The sequence below is a fragment of the Andrena cerasifolii genome, chromosome 4 (genome assembly GCF_050908995.1).
Source record: "Andrena cerasifolii isolate SP2316 chromosome 4, iyAndCera1_principal, whole genome shotgun sequence".
Taxonomy (NCBI): Eukaryota; Metazoa; Arthropoda; class Insecta; order Hymenoptera; family Andrenidae; genus Andrena; species Andrena cerasifolii.
This window is the reverse complement of record NC_135121.1, coordinates 20,911,292-20,934,073: the sequence shown is the minus strand read 5'-3', so window position 1 is coordinate 20,934,073 and position 22,782 is coordinate 20,911,292. Positions and strand designations below refer to the sequence as shown.

The 22,782-nt window shown below is 39.6% G+C and overlaps 4 protein-coding genes across 10 annotated transcripts; 1 reads left to right on the top strand and 3 right to left on the bottom strand.

Moving 5' to 3' along the window:
• Nucleotides 1-892: 892 nt before the first annotated feature.
• LOC143368164 (uncharacterized) lies at nt 893-3,219 on the bottom strand. Of its 2 annotated transcripts, none has more exons than XM_076810573.1 (2): nt 2,843-3,219; nt 893-2,617 (listed from the first exon to the last, which is right to left on the bottom strand). In XM_076810573.1, the coding sequence occupies exons 1-2, from the start codon at nt 3,092-3,094 to the stop codon at nt 1,664-1,666; spliced, it is 1,206 nt and encodes a 401-aa protein (XP_076666688.1). In that variant the 5' UTR covers nt 3,095-3,219; the 3' UTR covers nt 893-1,663. The 2 variants fall into 2 exon arrangements, with proteins under 2 accessions (XP_076666688.1, XP_076666689.1); XM_076810574.1 differs by having other exon boundaries at nt 2,861-3,217.
• A 6,475-nt stretch (nt 3,220-9,694) lies between these two features.
• Nucleotides 9,695-13,756, bottom strand: LOC143368163 (uncharacterized). 2 transcript variants are annotated; one of them, XM_076810570.1, is made up of 3 exons: nt 13,511-13,756; nt 10,442-12,810; nt 9,695-10,370 (listed from the first exon to the last, which is right to left on the bottom strand). In XM_076810570.1, exons 2-3 carry the CDS (start codon nt 12,785-12,787, stop codon nt 10,158-10,160), a joined length of 2,559 nt encoding a protein of 852 aa, XP_076666685.1. In that variant the 5' UTR covers nt 12,788-12,810; nt 13,511-13,756; the 3' UTR covers nt 9,695-10,157. The 2 variants fall into 2 exon arrangements, with proteins under 2 accessions (XP_076666685.1, XP_076666687.1); XM_076810572.1 differs by lacking the exon at nt 13,511-13,756 and adding an exon at nt 13,023-13,268.
• Nucleotides 13,757-15,314: 1,558 nt separating this feature from the next.
• Nucleotides 15,315-18,304, top strand: LOC143368159 (DNA replication licensing factor Mcm5). The gene is made up of 8 exons (XM_076810560.1): nt 15,315-15,576; nt 15,659-15,914; nt 15,999-16,171; nt 16,265-16,599; nt 16,681-17,027; nt 17,086-17,519; nt 17,595-17,866; nt 17,941-18,304. The coding sequence occupies exons 1-8, from the start codon at nt 15,425-15,427 to the stop codon at nt 18,168-18,170; spliced, it is 2,199 nt and encodes a 732-aa protein (XP_076666675.1). The 5' UTR covers nt 15,315-15,424; the 3' UTR covers nt 18,171-18,304.
• Nucleotides 16,179-21,225, bottom strand: LOC143368160 (1,5-anhydro-D-fructose reductase). Of its 5 annotated transcripts, none has more exons than XM_076810566.1 (9): nt 20,915-21,051; nt 20,459-20,753; nt 20,280-20,383; nt 20,009-20,193; nt 19,740-19,943; nt 19,548-19,664; nt 19,082-19,476; nt 17,957-18,369; nt 16,179-17,871 (listed from the first exon to the last, which is right to left on the bottom strand). In XM_076810566.1, exons 3-8 carry the CDS (start codon nt 20,284-20,286, stop codon nt 18,321-18,323), a joined length of 957 nt encoding a protein of 318 aa, XP_076666681.1. In that variant the 5' UTR covers nt 20,287-20,383; nt 20,459-20,753; nt 20,915-21,051; the 3' UTR covers nt 16,179-17,871; nt 17,957-18,320. The 5 variants fall into 5 exon arrangements, with proteins under 5 accessions (XP_076666681.1, XP_076666680.1, XP_076666678.1 ...); XM_076810565.1 differs by having other exon boundaries at nt 20,009-20,173; XM_076810563.1 differs by lacking the exon at nt 20,459-20,753 and having other exon boundaries at nt 20,915-21,225.
• Nucleotides 21,226-22,782: the final 1,557 nt, after the last annotated feature.

Here is a 22,782-nt window from a genome sequence, read left to right as displayed (position 1 = left end):
TACCTTTATCCTCCTTTATCATAACCGGATATGTAAATTTTAATGGAATCATCTACAACCGGCAGCAACCATTTATTTTTCCTGCAATCCCTCATAATTGGGGCATAAAAATATAGATTTGTAATTATTATGTTTTAAAGTACTATCATAATTGCTCTTGCAATTGGGGCACACCAACTCCGTGGCATTATTAATGAATATATGAATATATTTATAAAAAAATATATGTAAAACAAAATGTCCAAGAATGCTGTAGATTATATTAATATGCTACACAGAAAAATAAGGATCTGCAAAGTTAATATAAATAAATAAAACACCTGAATTATTGCTCCGTTTCTGATATTTAGAGGACCTCTGTACTACATTAATATAAACATTTAAAAGATAGACGGGAAACCGAAAGGCCAGTGGAGGGAGACTGTAGCTGGGAGGCCAGTGTGCAGTGAGAGGCTGGAATATCGGAGCTGGACTCTAGCGGCCTTGCCATTTTGCCTTCAGCACGGCTAGTACTAGAGTCGGCTGTGACATTAGTAATCGGATGAACATTATCGTTTAATATTTAAGTAGATAAAAATGATATTTAAGAAATTTACAAAATACGTGAAATTCTATACTATTATACATTCATGTTGTTCATAATTAATGTACAAACGAAACACATTTTCTTATCGCATCCTTTAAATAAACTAAGAAATCAATACTATACAAGCTTTACAACACAACTGATGACATCAGAGATGCTTTTTATTAAATTTCAGAGAGATATCTTCAGTCTAAAGGGGTTCTACTAGAACAGTCACACAATCATACATCACATTCGCATGGTATAAGATCTTTAAATGCAGCTTCTCTCTCGCGCATTACTTTCCAGGAGAATGACCATAATGAATGAAAGAAGAACTTGAAGTTTATTAAAAATTTAAAGTGCGAAATACTTTAGTACATTATATATTCAGACCATAAACTAACATCTAATCTTACACCATAGATCTATACAATTGTACAATAATAATGTTTAAACTCGTAGGATATAAATTAGATAAATGTTTAACATTAGAGTGGTAGCTTTTATTGCGTCTACATGGACATTTTAAAACTCATTAGCTGATGGTCTGTTGAACGCAAATTTATACATGACACATCCTTAAATGGCAGTTGATTGAAAAGAAGAAATTAGCTCGACCGCATTATAATTAGTATCAAAGTAAAAGAAAATAAATTATAGAATGTATACCGCAGATGCAAATGGGCTCATCGCAGCATTTTCTCGAGCAAGTAATAATATAGCCTGTCTCTTTTGTAACACGCTGAAATTTCTTACACGAAACAGTCTTAAAAGAAATATGGGAAGTAAATCGTAAGAGCATAGCCGAGAATAGTCTGGGGGCTGTGTATCCGACATCAGGAAGAGGATTTTTTGTTGCTAAAGCGCAATGGAGTTGATTCGAGCCAGTCTCGCGCTTATTAGATCGTTAGGATTAAAGCAAACATGCAGGGCCAATAACATATTTAACATGACTTGTACGTTGACTTTTGAAACATTGAATAGACTTTCAATATAAAAACAGCTCTTTATAATTTATGCAGGGGGGCCATCGATTTCTTGAGTAATTACACGACCAGTGGAAAGATTAAACAGGATCACGGATTCCTTAGATCTCTAACTCGAGCTAGTATCACAATTATCACTTGTACTGTCGGTATTAGACGCCGAGTTCTTTTCGCTTTGACTACTTCCGTGCCTAGAAGCGTATCCCACGTGCTCCGGAGAAGAACTGGAATTCGAGAGGGGGCAATTACATCTGCTTCTATTCTCGTTACTCGTACTATCGCTGTCGCTTTCGCTGTCGACGCTCGAAACTGGACTGCCATGCCTCTGAGCCCTCAGCGACTCGTTTTCTTGCCTTAGCTGTTCATTCTGCTGCGTCAAATCGTCGATCCGCTGTTGGCAGATCTTTAATTTCTTCGCCGATTCTGAATCTGTACTACTACTACTCTTGCTCTCTATATCTCGCTCTTCGGGCTGGTGGAAGTTCTTGCCGCGTAGCCGTTTCGTGAGTAAATCTACTTTGGCTTCTAACTGTAGATACTCCTGTATCAGTTCTGATTTGCTTAGCGTACCCAGCCTTTCAGCATGGAGATCCTCGTACGCGCTCGAAAATTCTTTTGTCAAAAATTCCTCCTCGTCTTCCGGAGACGAATAGAAATAATCCTCGTCTGAGTCGACGCTGAAACTAGAATCCCGCGTACGAGACGGGGCTGACGGTTTCTGAAATGTAGCGGGTATTTCTGATGATACAGCTTCGGAAAGCTTCTGATCGAGATCTGGGAGGTCGCTGTGATCGTTCATAAGAAACTGCGTAGTGTTATACGGCGCTGGTGGTTGCCTACCAGTCTTTGCTAACCGACCTCTAGATCTAAATCTCAACTGTTGCTGGTACGATAACTGTTGCTTCAAATACGGCTTTAATTTTCTATGCTTAGGTTTACCTCTACGTGTCTTTCTTTTTTTCGCAGCGATATCAATTCCATCCTCGTGCTGACCACCCTCTTGGTCTCCGCTGCCGCTCCCACTCTCAAATTTCCCTGAACTCTTTCCTAACGATTTCGTACACTGCAATAAAAACGAAAGGAATGAATATTTAAATACTAAATCATTCTAAATTACACAATTAATTTACCTGACTAAATATTTCAAGCGACACTTATTCACTACAATTTTAAAAGAATATCCAAAAAAAACACCAACGTGGTGATAAAATATCGTTTAACTACTCTCGACGAGTATTTGAAATTTGAAATTTTACGCGCCATACTATCTTAACGCAGTTTTAAATACCGATACTGGTTTCCTTACAGTTGTCCCGTTGGTGTGGTTGGTGTTGTTGATATTCTCGCCGGCAGAGAGCGATACTTGTTCCGAAGCTAGCAACAATGACGCCACAGGCGTCGGCTCCGCTTTTACGCCCTTCACGTCACGTACTCCATCAATGCCGCCCGACACTTTCTCCATCGCCGTATTGCCGTCGCGGCTCTCCATATTCGTAATATTGAGCACGATCCGAGGATTCGCCACGGTACAAGCACTCATTACCGTTAAAAACACAGCCTCGTTCACTGAAAACCGTCCGCTCTCGCTCTACGAACCGTACACCTTCACCGCAAACAGCGACTGAATCGCCATGTTTGATTTGTCCGTGATTCCGTGCGATAGCGAAGCGCGACGTGCTAACGTTTTAGAGGGGGAGAGGAGGTTCACAACGAAGGGTGGGGCGAGCGTATTTCTATCCCCACTAGCCTGGCCGCTCATCCTTCTGGCGCGCGGCTGTGCAGGCTGTGCTCCCTAAGAAACTATGGCGAATCCGTCTCTCTTCCATACTGCACCCTACACCGTTAATTCCAAATTTAATTGCGTAATACGTAGAGAGACGAAGGGAACGAAAAGCGTGCGACTGTTCGATACGTTTTAATATTACGCAGCGACTCCGCCTGACATCTGTACGCACGCCTCGTACACGCGCAGCGGGATTCATTATCGATCCCATCGAGTCGCAGTAAAGCAGATGGAAAGTAGATGCGATTAGCGATCGAGTTTTCCTGAATCGATCGGTTGACATCGCACGAACCCGAGAGAAATCGCGCCACCGGACCAACGCGGAGACAGCTGTTTCCACCCAGGTTAATCCCGCGGCGTGACTTTGTTGCCCGTGCTCCAAGTTCATACAATACTCGCGTCACCCCGAATCCGTGCACACACGGGCTCCTATACACGGGCTCCACGCCTGCAGATTCGCTAAATAGAAACCTTCGGCTGTGTCAGTGGCTCGATCGAATCGGGTAAACTCGGCCTGTAAATCGTAAATAGAAAGTGGTTTGTCTTTCCATCGGGGCCGCTGGTGTTTAATTAAAAGTAACGTTTCTGAGTGGCATTGCGCGAACCGTGTCCAGCCGAGTCCGCATCGTCGCGGCATGTGTTCGTGCGTGAACGCACACCTACGGTGCTTAACGGGTCCCGAACGATAAACATATTTTTCTAATGCGACGCAGCTTCGATCACCGTTTATATACGAGCGATTAAATGGCGGACCGTTTCCCAAGCTCGAAACTTTTCTCGAATGTATATCTTTAAGCGGGGGTGGGGGGATCGATATTATACCAGCGCATATAACTTATTCCACGGGATATAAATACTTTTACGACGGGTTTCCTCGATTTTGTAGCTTACATAAGATAACAAAGTAGAGCGCACGTATACTTATGGGATTATTTATTAGTTCGCTGCCAAAGCTGCTGGGATATCGAGAGTTACCAAATCGATCGTTATAAATGAAAGGAACAGTGATCGGTGTTCACAGTCAGCTGACGTTAAAGTAGAACTTTCGTGGCAGTGAAGGAATATGAAACTTCCGTGGGAACAGGTTAGGTAAAAGTTAAGATGATAAAACTATGCCGTTAAATTGTTTGCTAAATCGAAACGCTGCGCTGGCTGCGACATATACATATATGTGCCGACCTACTTCACACCGTAGTTACATATAATTGTATTATGCCTTATTACACGCGCTCGATTTCATACTCGCAATACGATAGTTATACGCAGATTTCCTTTCGCGCGTGCCCCTGAATGGTGTGTATTTATCATCCTATTTAATTCGTTGAACATCTCGTTCGTCGAAAGGGAACTGTTCGAAAGCTGACCGCATAAGATCAATGCGTTGTATTTCTATAGTAGAAGTCACTGCGTTTTACAATATTTCCACTAGTTACAAACGAATGTGTGACAATAACGTGGAAGCAACTGGTAGCAGTTATTCCAGCGTGCAAATGTATGTACTTAGCGATTTTAATTTGACGAGATATCCGCTGCAGCCAAGTGGGGCTATACTGATTGCATACTTGACACGGTTGCAACAAGAAATAATGAAAGCTCAGGCGCCTCGAGAACGAAAACATACGGAGTAGGTATATACAGCTCGTAAACGATTTTCCCTTGTCCCGTTCGATGTATGGTTATCGATCATGGCCGCGTATGCGCATATTTGTCGCCGTGCGATTTCGAATAACGAACTTCTACGCTGTGAGGACAGAACCTAGTGGAAGCTGTTTATGAGCAATTTAATTGTTTCGGCCGGGAATATCGATCACGTTCATTGCGTAAATGGGAATAATGCGCGGTTATATATTTTTTTCACTGTAAATATTGATCCATATTAATGACTTTGTAGTCATCCATTCGATTTGCATTACTGGCTTCACCTCCACCACTTTATCTTTCGACGCGAGCATTAATCACGCCGTTTTCGAGCATCATCGATATTTTCATTAACTTATGTACCAAACAAAGTAGCTTGACTTAAAATAATCTTTGTGGCGTTTATCTGTACCTAGGGTTTGTTAGAGCTAGTTAAACCCGCGAGTTGATTTCCATTACAATTACGACCACTCTATCGAAGACTCGCCTGTTCTTTAGAAACACATTACTGTGATAACTTCCTCCACTGTTTTGCTTGCCGTATCAACAACACAGCGCGAGTTTTATTTTTTGTGCACGCTATCGGGACTGTTTGTAGTTTTCAAGGTAACGACCCTGCCACACCTGTAATTACATGTATACACTTTTGATAATTCATGTTCGAATAAATTATACGATTAAGAGAAAATCTTTTGCAAGTCTGATGCTTATTTCAACACATACAGTGAATCAGAAAAATATTCGGACGCCCTTTAAAGCAGTATAACTCATTTCAAATTGGCTCGAACGACTTGAGTTTTTTGCGAAGCCAGAAGAATTAGTTTGCCAGGTAACGTGTCCGTCGTTTTGAAAAAATAATTGCAATTGGTCGGAATAGCGAAGAAAATAGCGAAGATCGTTTTTCAACTTTTTTTTTATCTTTTCACTATTTCACTATTTTCTTCGCTATTCCGACCACTTGCGATTTTTTTGAAACAGACGAAACTCGTCACCTAGCAAACTAATCCTTCTAGCTTCTCAAAACAACTGAATTTGTTTGCACCAATTTTTAAAAAACTTATTATGTTTTAAAAGGTTTCCGAATATTTTTGAGATTCACGTAGATACTTCCTTCTTTGTTGTCGCAAAGAAGGGTCTCGTGCGACGAATGGATAATCACGGATTATTGATTTATTAATTCCGACAACGGCAATAAATTGCACGCATTGTGCACGTAATACAATAGCGTGTACCACCTATTCAAGAAAGGAGCAACGTACGTGACTAGCGCAACTATAAATACGTCCTCTATGTAGGAGACTCCTGTGCCACCTTCCTCAGGACTTTTTTCTTTAAACGTAAATTCTTTGTGCCTCGAATTGGTCACGAACACTAAGCCCGTAAATACACATGCATTTCGCGCTTGGTTGGTGGCGCACGTAGGATACACAAGTGCACGGCGCACGCTCCTGCAAATGTATACCGAAATCCGACATATTAAGTTACAGTGTGTACACAATTGACAAGCCGATATGTCGCGCGGATCGTATCACCGTTATTAAGTAGAGCTGTTCTACTAGGTACTCTGAAAAAGCGAGCCGAGTCAGACTGGAAGAACCGAACCAAGCCGGGTACCTACTTGAAAAAAGCGAAGAAAACCGAGCGGGCCGGGTATGTCGAATAGTTTGAAGCTTGAATGTTTCGAATATTTTAGTATACATATGTTTATCTACTAGATAATGGTTCGTAATAATGTAAGCAATTAAAATGTAAATTGCAAATGAAAATATTCTCTAACTACTGAAAATAATTTTTCGCGTATGAATGATTTAACAATATTTCTTCTTGCGCTTTCCTTTATTTTTCTTTCTTTTTTGCCTTTTCCGTATGGATTATACTTCTGTCGAGTCACTGTTAACAAAGGCTGTTACCCGTTGAAAAAAATGAATAAGTATAAATAAATAAAGAATTCAAAGAGTCAAAATTAAGATTATGGATTGTTCCATGTGTGTAGATGAAATCTGAATATTTGCAAAATATGACATCTGTACGGTGCGGCGTGTAGTTTAGAATCAAAGCGAGATGGCAATTCCTGAAGTGTCAAAGTTTGTATTGGACATTGCCCACTATTGAAGACGCTGCAGAATTCGACGACCTGGAAGACTTCGAGGATGAAATTAATGAAAATTTTTAAAAAAATTAATTTCCACAACTTTTCGTAGAAAAATAGTGACTATTATTAATTCCCTGCCTTAAGTTACCTACTATTTCCATATTCAGTTAATATTTGGATTAAAGTTTGATAATGAATGCAAAAAAAAAGAAAGAAAAATAAAGGAAAACGTAAGAAGAAGTTAGTTAGATAGTTGGAGAATATTTTCATTTGCAGTTTACATTTTAATTACTCACATTATTAAGAACCATTATCCAGTAGATAAACGTTTCCTAAAACATTCGAAACATTCAAGCTTTAAAATACTCGGACTGCTCGATTGTTTTAGCCCACTCGGTACTTTCGGCCCGCTCGAAAAAATTCTAATTCTCGGTTTTCTTCGAGCTACTCGGTTCTTTCGAGCCACTCCCTTTTTTCAAGTACTCGGCTCGACTCGGTCCGAATTTCAAGCTACTCGAATATCGAATATCGACAGGAGAGCAGAAGCAATATTGACTTTCAAATTCGTACAGAAATTCATTGAATCATTATAATTACAGTTATTTATAATCAGGCGAGCGTTAACGAGTTTAACTGCTGCGAATACTCCTGCCTGTAAATTTAGCCATGGCTGAAAGGCGTACGAGCAACCGAGAGATCATGATCGATGGTGACAGACAAGGTGAAGTAGTAAAACCCGAGAGACACCAAGCCCCGTCTTGCACGACGCAATCTGCGTAGTAACGCTTCCACAGAAGTGTATTGGACATACATAAATGCGCTTCATCCACGCGCTATCTTTGTTACGAACCTACTTTCCGTCCAACTCTCTTGATGTACATATGTACATAAATGCATTCGAAAGACGCAACGCGGCCTAATCGCCGCGAGTCGCGTGTCCCAGCTGAACGAAAAGCACGGGGACACTGTTATTCCTTGACCGCGCCGAAATCACCCCCCTACCGTCCCGCCATTTCGTAACATAATTTCAGCTTACGTAATTGTAATTGCGAGGAGACCCCGGCGAGGCGAATTCTCTACCTGCGCGTAACTCGATTGGACAGGATCATCCCGAAGCGCATAACGCTTCATTGCCACGCTATGGACGATACATTCGATACAAACCGTTCGTGTCCGGTCATAAAGTTGAGGAAAAAAGAATGTAATTGCTCAACGGCTATCAATCCATTTTCTTCTTTCACCTGTCGCAGCGTATCTTCTACGCATGACCTTTGTACACACGAACGCGTTTCATCTTGCAACGGTGAAAAACCGCTGGCTCTTCCACCAGCTTACGCGAACCCATGCTTTTCGTTTTTGCATAAATATGCTGATCTATAAAAGGAACATTTGTTTCTTACGTAATGCGCAGGTATCGCGCGTTAAGTTATAACAGGTATAAGGTCAACAACCAGTTAGTCGAGCAACGATAATGAATTAAAATTAAGCATGTAATACGAGCGTTACGAAATCGATGTTTTTCGCGCGAACGCCTTACGCGTAGGGACAATATTTCCGTGTTTCCGTTTTTTTTTGCATTGTGACCCAATTTTGCGCACAGTGTATCGCAAATTGGTGAATTGAAAGCGGTATAATCGATATCGTAAGGTCACCATGCATCGCGTGTACCGTAAACATTCTCAGATCGCGGCTAGCTCCTTTATTGTACGATTCTCAGGGATTGAGTTTCTTCGGGGAACTATAATAAAGCCTTTTATCTTATACCCTCGACTCTTCTTGCGCGGCACACTGTCGCGATTAACGAGCAAAGCGCAATACTCTATGGCAAGAGTTGCCTAATCTGTAACATATGTAACGCACGATCGTAAATGTCGCGCACTTTAATAATACAAAGTTTCGACGGAAAGCAGCTCCCATTGAAGAATTCCAAGGATACTATTAACAGCCTGAATAAGCCTGTATAACTTAAGTTCATGACCCAAATGCAGTTCGTAACCTAGGACAAGCGTACTTTACCAAAACCCGCTCTACAGTGTTGCACACCGCGATGTATGTAGTTATCGCGAGGTTGCTACGCGCAATACTTTTTCAAGTGTGCTAGTATGTACAAATGTACGATGACTTACTCCTAAATATTAGTTTTAAATGTTGCATCTAGATAAGAAATGATAATGGGAATCGGGAGCTGAATAGTAGCCATTTACACGCTCATACGCGCACGTGGTATTGTATTTATGATGCATACGACTTGCGCACATGTACTTACGTGTGTCGAGTAGCTTTCGGAAGAGATCAGTAAATATAGGTGTGTTGGTGCGCGCGCGGTATGTGTCTATACATCGTGCGTATACGTATGATGCACGCATCATTGGAGGTAATGTGTATGTGTGAAATATAGAATATTTAGAAACGGATGAAATATTTTGATCTGGATCTGTATCGCTGAATGATACCTACTTAACGACCGGCCAAGACTCACAGTTTCTTTTCTTTTTATAAACATGCGAACGTGATATGTGTTGCTATCTGTAGGACAGAATTGGAAACATATTGTCTGGATGCTGAGTCAATAAAGTATCAGATGTTTAAAATATATAACGCGTTGTTTATTAATGGAATTAAAACAATTTAGTTGTACCAACACCTCACCGATAAAGTTTTATTATTATATTAATACATGTTTAATCGAGCTATAAGTATACGTGTTCTGTAAAACACTCAGCGTCTTATCGATCTGATATTTGTATAACTGTAAAAGTTATTTATAACAAATATCACGCTATTGGTACACTAAGTCTATAATAAGTTATATATGTAAAATACTTTAGATTCCTTTGTACATTGTCAGAAAAAATAAAGATATCTCTTTTTGCATAAAACATGCAGGAAAGTGAAATATTAATTGTTAATCGGTTATTGCTATACCAATCTATATATCGCTGTTAAAAAAAATACTTATATATCTAAATAGAGTACTTATAGATACCTAGAAATATTGAAGGCTACTTTTAGAAAATTTCGATCGAGAATACCTACGCTAGCATTAAAAACATATCACCATTCTTACTTTCACTAATCACAAACAACAATTCATTCAACCATTAGTTCATGCTGATCTATCTCATCAAAAGTTCTGTTAATATCCTGAACCCATTGCATTAACCTTTTCTTCTGCTCCACTTTCATTTTATCAATCTTCTTCCGCTTCGTTGCATGCTCAAAAGATTCCTCGTCCTCTTCGTCACTTTCTTCTGGGTGACGGAAGCTCAGATCGCGTTTACGTTTGTATAAATGAAGCGGAGGCTGAAACATGAGACTCGCGTTAACAAGAGTTAAGTTGTCCAATCTAACATAAAAATAATTCAAAGAAATACCTGCGTAAAGTAGGACGGTTCACAATCAGCGAACAGTGGAACGTTAGTTGGGCTCATTGCTGGAGTTTCACTGATCTCCGACAGAACGTCAAATGTATCAGAAAAATGTGTAATGTCGAATTGAACTTTTTGTTTTGACTTCGCAGGCGACCTTTTCGTTTCTACCTTCCTACTTTTTATATTTCTTTCATTTCTCGCAGTCTCCAATGGCTTCCTAGGTAATAAGTTATTCTTTATCTCAGTGACTGATATTCTTGCGAAAGGCAATGCATCCTGTTTCTCTACAGTTTTTTCGATAGCTTTCTGTTCATCTTTCGTAACTTCTTGCTGAATCGGAGATACATCTTGATTCGAATCATCACCGAAACCAAAGGCATGTTTCAATTCTGTATCGAATTCGTGAAGTTTTATTACCGGTTTACTGCTGACCGGTGCTGCTGACTGTACATCGTCGAACAATCCATGAGACGTCTTGATCGTAGTACTTTGTGGCATTTCCATAATGTTTAAGAAATTATTCAGATTCGACTGTCTCAATACTGTTTGTTCGTTAAAAATCCTATTACTTTGCAAACCCGATGGCCCAGGCTGAGGATCAAAATTTTCTTTCTGCTCATCAATCTTTGTGCTTGTGATTTTCTGAGGGCTAAGAGCTTTCACATTTTTCATTCCTCTCTTATGAACCTTTTCTGGACTTGGAGAAGTTAACGCAGAATTTTCTTTGTCCTCAGTATTATCGAATTTGGAAGCGTTAATCGTGCTGGAGGTAATTTCGCTGGTCAGCTGGATGGTTGGTGGAACATTTTCTGCTTCGATTACCACTCGTTCGCTCGTTTCTTCCGCTACATTAGACTGCAGAGAATGTTCTATATTCGTAATCACTGTACCAAATTTTCTTGAACTCGAAATACTCTTCTTCTTGGAATTGTTGGCGTTTTTATATCCTTCTGCGCATACATTCTCATTATTCTTTTGCATGGTGTCCCTTACTTTTGCAATATTCCCAGAGTTCATGGACTCGTTAAGTACAGAGCGTACCAGCTTTCTACCAGAAATATCATACCCTTTATTTATCGGCGTACTGTGAAACACATTCCGTACGTGAGAGAACGTAAGTAATTGGGGCGATCTCCAGGGGCTATCCAAGTTGAAATTCTCTAACGGTTTCATGATCGGAGATAAAGATTTCTCAAATATGGAGTGATTCATCGTACTTTTCTGCGGCACCATAAGTTTGTTGCCAAAAATATTTGTCAGCCTAAATGGCCTGAAATCTTCTGAATTCGATTTTGGAAAATTATCCATTATCGTCAATTTTTTGCTACTTAAATCTTGTACCGATATAATCGCTGGCTTCGAATGTGCAGCTTTAATTTGTTCTTTGCTTTTATCTCCTGGTACATTTGACTGCGCAACTGGTTCCTCTGTCTTCCCTTTTACTTCCTTTTCTAAATTCTCCACGGGTTCCTTTTCTAATTGATTTTCAACCACAAGTTCCACAGAAACTTTGTTTCGTAAAGGGCTTTCCTCTACAGTTCCTTTAGACTTAACATTCATTGGTTCTTCCTCGTAAACCTCTGGCTTTTGCACATTCTGTTTATCGGACACAATCTTTTTCTTCTTGCCCACGATTGTTTTCTTAACGGGCCTTTTCTTTCGTTTATTCGTCAATCTTTCTCTAGACTCATTAACGTCACACTTGAACTCGTACACTTCGCTTGTATTCTTTGTAGGATTTTCGGGTGAAGCACATCTATAGACTGGTAGTTTCTTTCCTTTTTGGACGCTTAACTTTTCCACCAACACAATACTGTCCTGATGCGCAGGTGAAAGGCTCTCACCTATCAGTGTACTGTCCTCCTTGTAGTTTTTAGCAATTTGACGAGAATGAAGCTTTCTCACCCTCGATTGCTTTGAAAAGGACTCTTTTAATGACAATTGCCGCAAACTAGGAGAATTATTATTGATCTTCTTCCTTATCCTCTTTCTCTTAGTATCTTCGAGCTCCTGCTTCTTCGTTTCAGCATTATTGCGTGTCACAGCTTTTTTAGACCGATCAGATACTTTCTTGCCTATACTCCTTCCTAACACTCTACGTCTCGTAACCTTCTGCTCTTCTTCATGAGAAACACCTATGCTCGATCCCGTTGGCATATTGACTTTCTTTTTCGCCGCTGCACTTCGTAACCTACTTGTTACTCCTGTATCATCTTTTACTTTCGACGCTTTGCTAGTAGCGGACCTGGCATTTGACTTTACTTGTTTACTTGACGCTTTATTTGCCAACTGTGAATCTTGAGGGTTTACCTGTGACAAAGTATGCTTCCTCGTTAAGTAAGGAGACATTTCTCCATTAGTTGTGCTTAGACCTGAAAGAAAATTTAACGTTACTCGACGCTTCGAGGCAAACATTCATTCGCAAGTAATAATACAAAATACGTTGGTTTTCTTTGTGACTTTCTATATTACCGGTTATACATATGTTAAGAATCATTAAGAATAAAACTTTATATTACTGAATACAATTTACAAATAATGATATTGAAGGTTACACGAAAAACATCGACGCATTTTTTAATACCTAAAATATGTCAGAAAGAGTTCGGGAATGCCTAGAAAATATGAGCTAATACCCAATGATGTCACATTACCGCCTTTCACTTCAAACACTGTTCAAGCTTTCACCAAAAGCGCATATATTCCCGATAAATAAAATTTGCACAATACGGCATACATAAACGTAAGCGTATCATACAAATAACAAGTTCCTGTTAATTTTTCCGTAAATAATTGACAACTCGCAATTCCCGCGTTATGTCACGATCATAAATTTAATTTTGAAACAATAAAGACGAGCACTCGATTTACATGAATATTCTTAACTAATTAAATGAAGAACATCTACAGATGTTCAACACATCCACAGAAACAAAAGGTTTCAATACTTTCAATTCATCGTTCGGTTCCCTCCACACAATTGAATGACACTCCAACGCACACATTCTAAGCACAATTTGTTTTCGCGGTATTCAAAATTTTCTGTTAGCAGAGAACTACGTGACAACTTACCTCCATCAAAATATTAAAACACAATTGTATAAATGTTTATGCACGCCTTTAGTGAAACAGGTAACATATCCAACGCTCACTTCTTTCATACAAGTCGCGACCGATTCGACAATGAACGTTCAATGCACTGTTTTGCGGAGGCAAAACGTAACATCGACAAGGCATCGTAATCGAAAACAACAATATATACCTAGCTATCGACGCAAATAAAACTGATTTAAAACTGCGTAGTTGCATATACATCGGAGCATTTTATAACATGGGGTGTGTTCCGACTCAGGCATACTGCGCATAGCATAGACTGCAGCCCAGTCGCTGCGCGCATTCATAGCGTTCTGTTTCCAACAGCGCATGAACCGCAGTAACGAAACGGAACGGTTTTCGATGCGTTTGATGCTCGTGAGGTTGCGCGGGAATGTTCAAACTTACTTACAATTAGCTATGCAGTAGGATGGATTACGTTAAATTTAATTCGAGACTTTTGGACGGTGAATCCAATTTTTCTATTGAAAATAAAGAAATTCGGCTGATACAATTTAATGAAAAGTAATAAAACCAATTAATTCTCTAAGGATTACAACTGCCACTTTTCTACGTTATTATATTGAAGAAACTTCATCTCATGATTTTTTTAATACAAATGTATAATTATATACTTATTATCTACCGATAATGTTCTTCGAATATTGTTCTCGAATATCCCGGAATGAAACGTTTTACATAGTCTGTCAATTTTTAGGCAAACATAATCTCTCCAAGCATTTTGTTTACAATTAATAATATTTACATGTATAATATTTCTGATTCTAAATGACAAGTTAATATCATCTTCATTTTCGCTTTCATCAGATGAATCACAGCTGCTGATTTCATTATCACTATTATTTAATAGTATCGAGTATCTAACTAAGGATGGTATTCATGAACGTATTTTAAGCATATATTATTCGAATTCCTGATATCTTAAGTGAAATAGGATCGCCTTCTATAAGATGATCTTAAGCATTTGCTTAAGAAACGTTTGTAAATACCGTCCTAAAACGGAAAGGTTGTCTCTGCACTTCATGCGCAGTATGCGTGAATCGGAACGCACCCTATATGTTTGTGTATGGAACCAGTAGTATAAAATTTTATTTAAAAATTATTTCTTACAGTAAAAATGTTGATAATATATTTAGACACAATATTGAAATATGTAAAAGTACGCAATGTGGACAATTTTACTTGCTCCACTGTTTGGCACTTTTATGAAAACTTAAATTGAGATCATTGTTCATTGTAACGTTACAATTTGCTACACAACATTTTTTTTTGCATACAGTTCGTCGATACTGTGAAAATTGGTAAACCGCAATGAATTGTATATCTGCGTTGGCCATTACTATTAGTTCGCGTACCGACCGCTAGTGTCGCATACTAATGTTCAACTCTGGCATCTCAATATAGCTCAATGGTCAAAGCACTCGATACTAGTAATTTCAGCTTATTTTCGAACACAAGACCAAAGAGGAGATATAATAAGAGGCGTCACTCCGGGCGGAACCTTCGAAGTCCTTACTTGATCTTGGCATTTAAACTGGTTGTCTATTCGAGTAGGATATTTAAATCGACTAAATGTACCTTACCGCAATTTGCTGATTATTGCCGAAGTTTGTTTACCGATCATTGCCGAATGGGCATTTAAATTGGTTGTCTAGTGATTTCCCTAGTTTATGCCTGTCCTTGTCGAGTGACGCCTCTTATTATATCTCCTCTTTGACAAGACGAAGGAAAGATGTAAAATATCCTTTCTCTAATTCCGCATTCTATGGTAAACCAGTTTGAGGAAAACCTCTGAGCGTTTCCCGCCAAATTTTCTGCGGCGAACTTTGTTCAAGATACGTATTGAAAGGCGTTAAAAATTACTTCAAAACAATGGAAGGATTCGACGATCCGGGGCTATTCTTTTCCGACAATTTTTCGGTAGGAAGCAGCAATGAAGCTCAAACTACTCTTCAATTCTCGAAAAAGAAATTTATGGAGTTTATAAGGCAGTTTCACGAGGGAAACTTTAATTATAAATACAGGTATTGGAAATAAGCTACGACATTTTACCGCGAACTACTTGAACGTTAAATATAATATTTTGTAACTACAATTGCTTTTTAGAGATAATCTGAAGTGCAATTATAATCTCGGTCAATATTGGGTGGAAATCAATTTGGAAGATTTGGCAGCTTTCGATGAGTCGCTTGCGGAGAAAGTATATAAACACCCGACAGAATATTTACCAATTTTGGAGGAAGCCGCAAAGGATTTGGTGGATGAGCTCACAGCTCCCAGGCCAGAAGGGGAGGAGAAAGTCGAAGATATACAAGTATTACTGTCTTCAGACGCGCACGCGAGTTCCTTAAGGGGCATGAAAGTAAGATGCATCTGTGATATTTTTCTGTGCTCGTACAAGAATATGGTAACCCTTTTGTACTAAGCTGTATTGGTGTTATTTTAGCCTGACGTAGTTTCTAGGCTGATCAAAATACCTGGTATCGTTATTTCTGCATCTGGAATTAGAGCTAAAGCGACAAAAATCGCTATACAATGCCGCTCTTGTAAGAACATGCAAGCGAATATTTCTATTAAACCTGGTTTAGAGGGATATGTTTTACCCAGAAGATGTACAACGTATGCCAACTTTTATTGATATTGTATTTTAAATGTATAATATCTTATCGGAGATATTTAAGAATATTCTAAAACGCAAACATTCCGCAACAGAGAACAGGCGGGCCGACCGAAGTGTCCGTTGGATCCATTCTTCATAATGCCAGACAAATGCAACTGCGTCGATTTCCAAGTACTTAAATTACAAGAACTACCGGATCACATTCCACAGGGTGAAATGCCACGTCATTTACAGTTATACTGCGATCGTTATTTATGCGACAGAGTCGTACCAGGCAATAGAGTTCTTATTCTGGGAATATATTCTATCAGAAAGATTACTAGAACTGGCGGTAGAAGCGGAGGACGAGACAAAGCATTAATCGGTGTTCGAGCTCCGTATATAAGAGTCATCGGTATCTCTGTAGACGGAGAGAATACCGGCAGCGGTACGTATATTTTAACAGGATATCACAGCGTCGAGGAACCTTCTATTACGAAATTCTTTCACTTTGCTCTTTGATTTCAAGGTACCCAAGCTTGTATCACGAACGAAGAAGAAGATTTATTTAGACGCCTATCGTCAGATTCTAATTTATACGAGAGAATCGCAAAGAGTATAGCACCGAGCATTTTTGGTGCGCTGGATATGAAGAAAGCCATAGCATGCCTATTGTTCGGAGGATCCAGGAAAAAGATGCCCGATGGTCTGAGCAGAAGAGGAGACATCAATATTCTGATGCTGGGCGATCCTGGCACAGCTAAATCGCAGCTACTGAAATTTGTGGAAAGAGTCGCGCCAGTTGCAGTTTACACGTCTGGGAAAGGAAGCTCAGCTGCTGGTCTAACAGCATCGGTCTTAAGAGATCCAGTAACGGTGAGTGTTACCCTATTATCTGTTCTGTTCTCTTAAAGAGATTATGCTCGACCCACAGAGAAATTTCGTCATGGAAGGAGGTGCTATGGTTCTCGCAGACGGTGGTGTCGTCTGCATAGATGAATTCGACAAAATGAAAGAGGACGACAGAGTGGCGATACACGAAGCTATGGAGCAACAAACTATATCGATCGCGAAAGCTGGGATAACTACGTCGCTGAATACTCGGTGTTCCGTGTTAGCAGCAGCAAATTCTATATTCGGCCGTTGGGATGATATAAAGGGAGAGGAGAATATAGATTTCATGCCAACTATTTTATCGCGTTTCGACATGATATTCATCGTCAAAGACGTGCACGACCAGAATAAAGATATAACGCTGGCCAAACATGTGATGAGTATCCATAGCAATGCTGGTCAAGTGACGGAACAGGCTTTCGAAGGAGAGCTACCACTGCCCGTTTTGAAGAAATATATCCAATATTGCAGAGCGTAAGATTTATCATGCGGCACTACGCGCAAAGTGTTTCCCATCTCCTTTCCGGTTCATTCACGTACCTTTTACAGACGTTGTGGCCCGCGGCTCAGTAAAGAGGCTGGAGAAAAATTGAAGAATCGTTACGTAGTAATGCGAGCTAGCACGAAGGAACACGAGAAGGACACAGAGAAGAGGCTATCTATTCCCATAACTGTTCGCCAGTTGGAGGCTGTTATAAGAATCTCAGAATCCTTAGCGAAAATGCGACTGCAGCCCTTTGCTATGGAAATCCATGTGAACGAGGCACTCAGACTGTTTCAAGTCTCTACGTTAGATGCTGCAATGTCCGGATCATTAGCTGGTAATCTAGAATCAAGTAACTAACATGTACGCACTTACATTCCCAGCACGCTCTATGCTTAAATAACTTCACAGGTGCGGAGGGATTTACCTCGGACGAAGATCACGAGATGCTGTCGCGCATTGAGAAACAATTGAAACGGAGATTCCCTATCGGGAATCAGGTGTCGGAGCAAAATATTGTCAAGGACTTTGTGAAGCAGGCGTATCCAGAGCGCGCCATTTACAAAGTTATACACACAATGATACGTCGCGGAGAGCTTCAGCATCGCATGCAACGTAAAATGTTGTACAGACTTCATTGAGATTTCGTAAGACTTACTTTCGCTTTGTAATTTAACCATGCCATGTACCGTTTTCATTTCATTGCAATGATATTGTGCATTTATTCGTTAGTATATATTTTCAATTTTAAATATACACGAATACAAAACTACAAGTCGACAACTTCTCGGTTACGGTCTTAATTCATTCTTAAATGGGTAATCCGGATGCTTCTCGACCCTGAAATTCGTGTAAGAGAAGTTTCTATCTTTCGTGGAAGAGTTGAATGCAGAGATGGGTTTTATTTAAATAACTTATCAAATAAAAGAGACTATCTTCATTTGTCGTCAAATAAAAATAACCCAGAGTTATTTTTTATTTGAAGCGCCACAAATAAGTTTCTCATTCCACGGGAATTCGTCTGGAGCTTCGAATAATTTTCTCACTTTCATTTGTATTTGTATCCGAAAGTTATTTAAAGCTTAAATAACTCTGGAGGAGCCTCGAGAGCCTTTGACCGAAGCCGCCGGCTTCTCTCGAGTCGAGCGACATTGATACGATGGAAAATAAAGAAATTCCGTTTCTGTATAATCGGTAACACATCGTCGAGCAACCCCGCGCTGCAGTTTAGACGGGTGAGCCATACAATGTCGCTCGGTTCGAGAAGCTGGCGGCTTCGATCAAAGGCTCTCGAGGCTCCCCCAGAGTTATTTAAGCTTTAAATAACTTTCGGATACAAATACAAATGAAAGTGAGAAAATTATTCGAAGCTCCAGACGAATTCCCGTGGAATGAGAAACTTATTTGTGGCGCTTCAAATAAAAAATAACTCTGGGTTATTCTTATTTGAAGAGTTTATAATAAAATATTTGTCTTTTATTCGAAATCAATTTTTTATTTGAAATAATTTTTTGCCCATCTCTGGTTGAATGCATTTAATAAATCAGCTTACCCTTTGAAGAACAGGAAGTTCAAGATTCTTCCGCACGAACCTTTATCTAAAAAGTTCAAAGTGTCCATTTCCGTCTCCTTCAATGTAAAATCGTACAAATCCATGTTTTCTTTAATCCTTTCCGGGGTCGAACTCTTTGGAATTACAATGGCGCCCAATTGTAGCAAGTGACGCAACAAGATTTGCGCGGGTGACCGTTTGTATTCTGCGCTTATTTTTTGTACTATGGGATGCCCTATGAGATCTGGAAAGTCTTCGAAATTAACATTATATTTCTTTTGGAGGTGCATTTTGGTGCCTGGCGATCCCAAGGGGCTGTAGGCTGTTATAGCAATCTTGTGCTTTTGACACAATTTGCGGAGAGACTTTTGATTGTGATAGGCGTGTAACTCTACCTGGTTCATTAAAGTAATATGGTAATTTGAGTTTCTCGATATATAAAGCATTCTTTTCGCTTAATACTCACTTGTACATTACTAGGCTTTATTTGTGCATTTTCCCATATAGTTAATACTTGCTCCTCGCTAAAGTTACTTAAGCCTATAGATTTCGTACAACCTTTCTTCACTTGTTTTTCCATTTCCTAAAAGAATATTCGAGAAAATGATGCGTCGCAATATACCAACATAGTATCGAGCGATATTAATGAATATTAAACCTTCCACACTGATACAGGGTCTGTATCAGTATCCAACACGTAGGTCCCATCTTCATGGACCGCCGGAGCGCACGCTTCTTCATCCAGTTTGAAAGCGAATGGCATATGAATTAAGTACATGTCCAAGTAATCTAAATCGAGTTTCTCCAACGATGACTTAAGAAATCTTTCGACATCGCATGGTCGGTTGCCGTAACTCGGTAACTGAAAAAACATTCGAGCTTCTCTCAAATAGAAAGATTACTCTTTTAACGCGTAACGGGCATTACCTTCGACGTGATGAAAAGATCCTCGCGTTTTCCACCATTGGCGAACCATTTCTTCAAGACAGTTCCAATCGCCTCTTCGTTGTTGTAATTAAATGCTGTGTCGATGTGCCTGTAACCAATCTCTAAAGCAGCACTCACGCTAGTCATGATTTCTTCAGGTTTAGCCTGCGACACATTGGAATATGCTGTATCATTAACTCGATACAATTTAACTGCGTTCTTTCCTACGTCTTCGACAGAGTTGGATATGAAATAGCTTTAAATATTTCACCTGCCATGTGCCTAAGCCAACAGTGGGCATATCGTATCCCGACAGCAGTCGTACCGTACGCATAATCCCTTCCTTTGATTGACCTCCTGCTCCACACGATAGCTCTGAAAATCATTTGAAAAACTTATAATAAAGTCACTGCTAATTGTCATATCAGTGCAAGCACTTCTCAAGATTACCAGAAACTAATTACTCTCAAATATACAAGAATCAAGTACTTCCCAGCAGTGCTACTTAGATAAAAAATCAATTTCTAAAGTTAGATCAGCCCTGTACTGTTCTGAATACATAAGTCCACGTTTGCAGAGAAACAGAGGCTGTTACATATATCTCGCACAGACGCGTATTGATCTGTAGCGGGTTTTACCGGTAACGTCGGTCTTCGATGCGCCGCGAGCTCGTCGCCTCGCGCGGCAACGAAACTTTGAATTTTCCCGGATAAAATATTTCGTGCCGCTGGCCCGCGTAGCTACGCTAAAGGGGAATTTAAATTACCCGCTTATCAAACACCGTGGGCTCAAGCGCAGAGCGTTTAAATCCTAAAGTGTCTCTTGATCCTATACGCAGGATTGCGAAGGAGATACTCGATTCGCAGATTTTAAATAACCGAAACGTTGATTGTATAATTAACGTACGTGACGAATGAGTTGAACATCGTGATTGATCTGTTGCATAGCAATCATTGACAAATTGATGGCTGGTGTATTTTGCGTGTCGCCACGCTGATCCAAGCAGTACGTGTCGTCGGTATTTGAATATGCTTCTCGGAGACATTACGAATCCTGAAGTTTTTACGAGGCAGATGTTGAAATTAAATGAACGCTTCTTATTATTTCTAGATAGGAAGGAGAGTATTAGAAAGTACGCAGAATTATCTTTCCCGTGTGGAGATAATCTTTTTTATCGATATTTCCGTCGTCCTCCGTCGACTATTTGTACAGGTTGAACAGTGCAGCATGCATGCTTGTAACCGCTGCGTATGAAATCTGAATCGTTTATTTCCGATGACGGAAGTGGAAATGAAGAAATGAAATTAATTCACAACGGCTCAAACGATTGTGGCCGATCGAGATTCGATTGTGGGATGGCTTACCATGATTGGCCTTTTTTCGTCGCCAACATTCTACAGTATTTCATGAACATGGTTTAGGACACTGCCAAGCCACAGATTCCCGTCTAGAACACTTCTATTTCGTGAGGGAAACATCACTACGACGACAACATCTAATATGAGATACGTTCACGTGGTCCTGTCACAAAATTTAATTTACATTGCTTCGGTTATGCTTACTTTCCCGTTGTTAACATGAAATAACGGATAGTAGATTTTGAAATAAATGCGTATTTTTTTGCTTTACAGATTCCCACTAACAATGAGCGTCTTACATTTTAATCTACGAAGACTGCTACAAATAAAATACAAGAATTTATTCAGGTTTCCTAATCCCCTACTATCCCTACAAATACATAACATTCGTTTCCATTCTTTTCATTATTACTCCACTTTCCCGCTTTATTTATTTGTGTCTTCCATTATAAATTCGTTGATTTATTTACTTTGCGCATTACAAGTTTATCGTTAGCGATTCATCGTTTTCATTTCCATTTCGAACAAGGTGGCCAATGTATGTATGAACGAGATACGGCGCTTCTACGGAAATTTGATGAGTGATACCTATTAGCGAGAAGCATAGATGAGGGAATATCCCCAGAAAATAAAATTTGTTAGGTTAGACATTTTTTTATTAGCAAAACACTGAAAGAGATCGTGACGGTTATACACTTATTATAAGATAATTAAACGTCCTATGTAGAAAGCAGTTATGAACAAACATTATATATAAAATTGTGTTGAATGTTGATTTCTACTAGTGACAAGTTGGATGCGCGTGATTATTATGTAGTCGGCTTCTCGAAGTGACAGAAAATATAACCTATGTATATGCTATATGACAATAAATGTTTAGTGGCTATTTCGACATGAACTTGGCGTCGAGACGGGACCGCGTCTCTATATAGATATACTAACTCCAAAGTCCGCTTCATTTCATGCAGGGCCTCTAATGATACCGTGCATATAATGGTTATAACCGCGTTGTCACCCAGAGATGTCTACAGCATCTTCGTTAATGCGGTGGATCGGTAGCTGACATGTTTCTTGCCTCCGCTCAGCTAGTCGATAACAAGTCTTAAGTGGCTGAGCGATTGATTTATGAAGATCGATTCTTTCGACGGTGGTTCGAACCCGGCCAAGTCCACGAAATTCATTTCAGAAATACGAGTGTCCCCTGCCGGTTTTTTACTCTGTATTGACTAAACAGAAAGCGAACAGACTTAGAGATCCTATATCTAAATCAGAGTATCAATATAAACTTACAATTTTGAATATGGTGTGGTTTCTGCTGCTGCATTTGTTAACATTTGTTGCCGAAATTTGTTAGGTTGTAAAAAATATACATTAGATTTTCCACAAAAAATTCCGGATATACTTCCGAATGGCCCA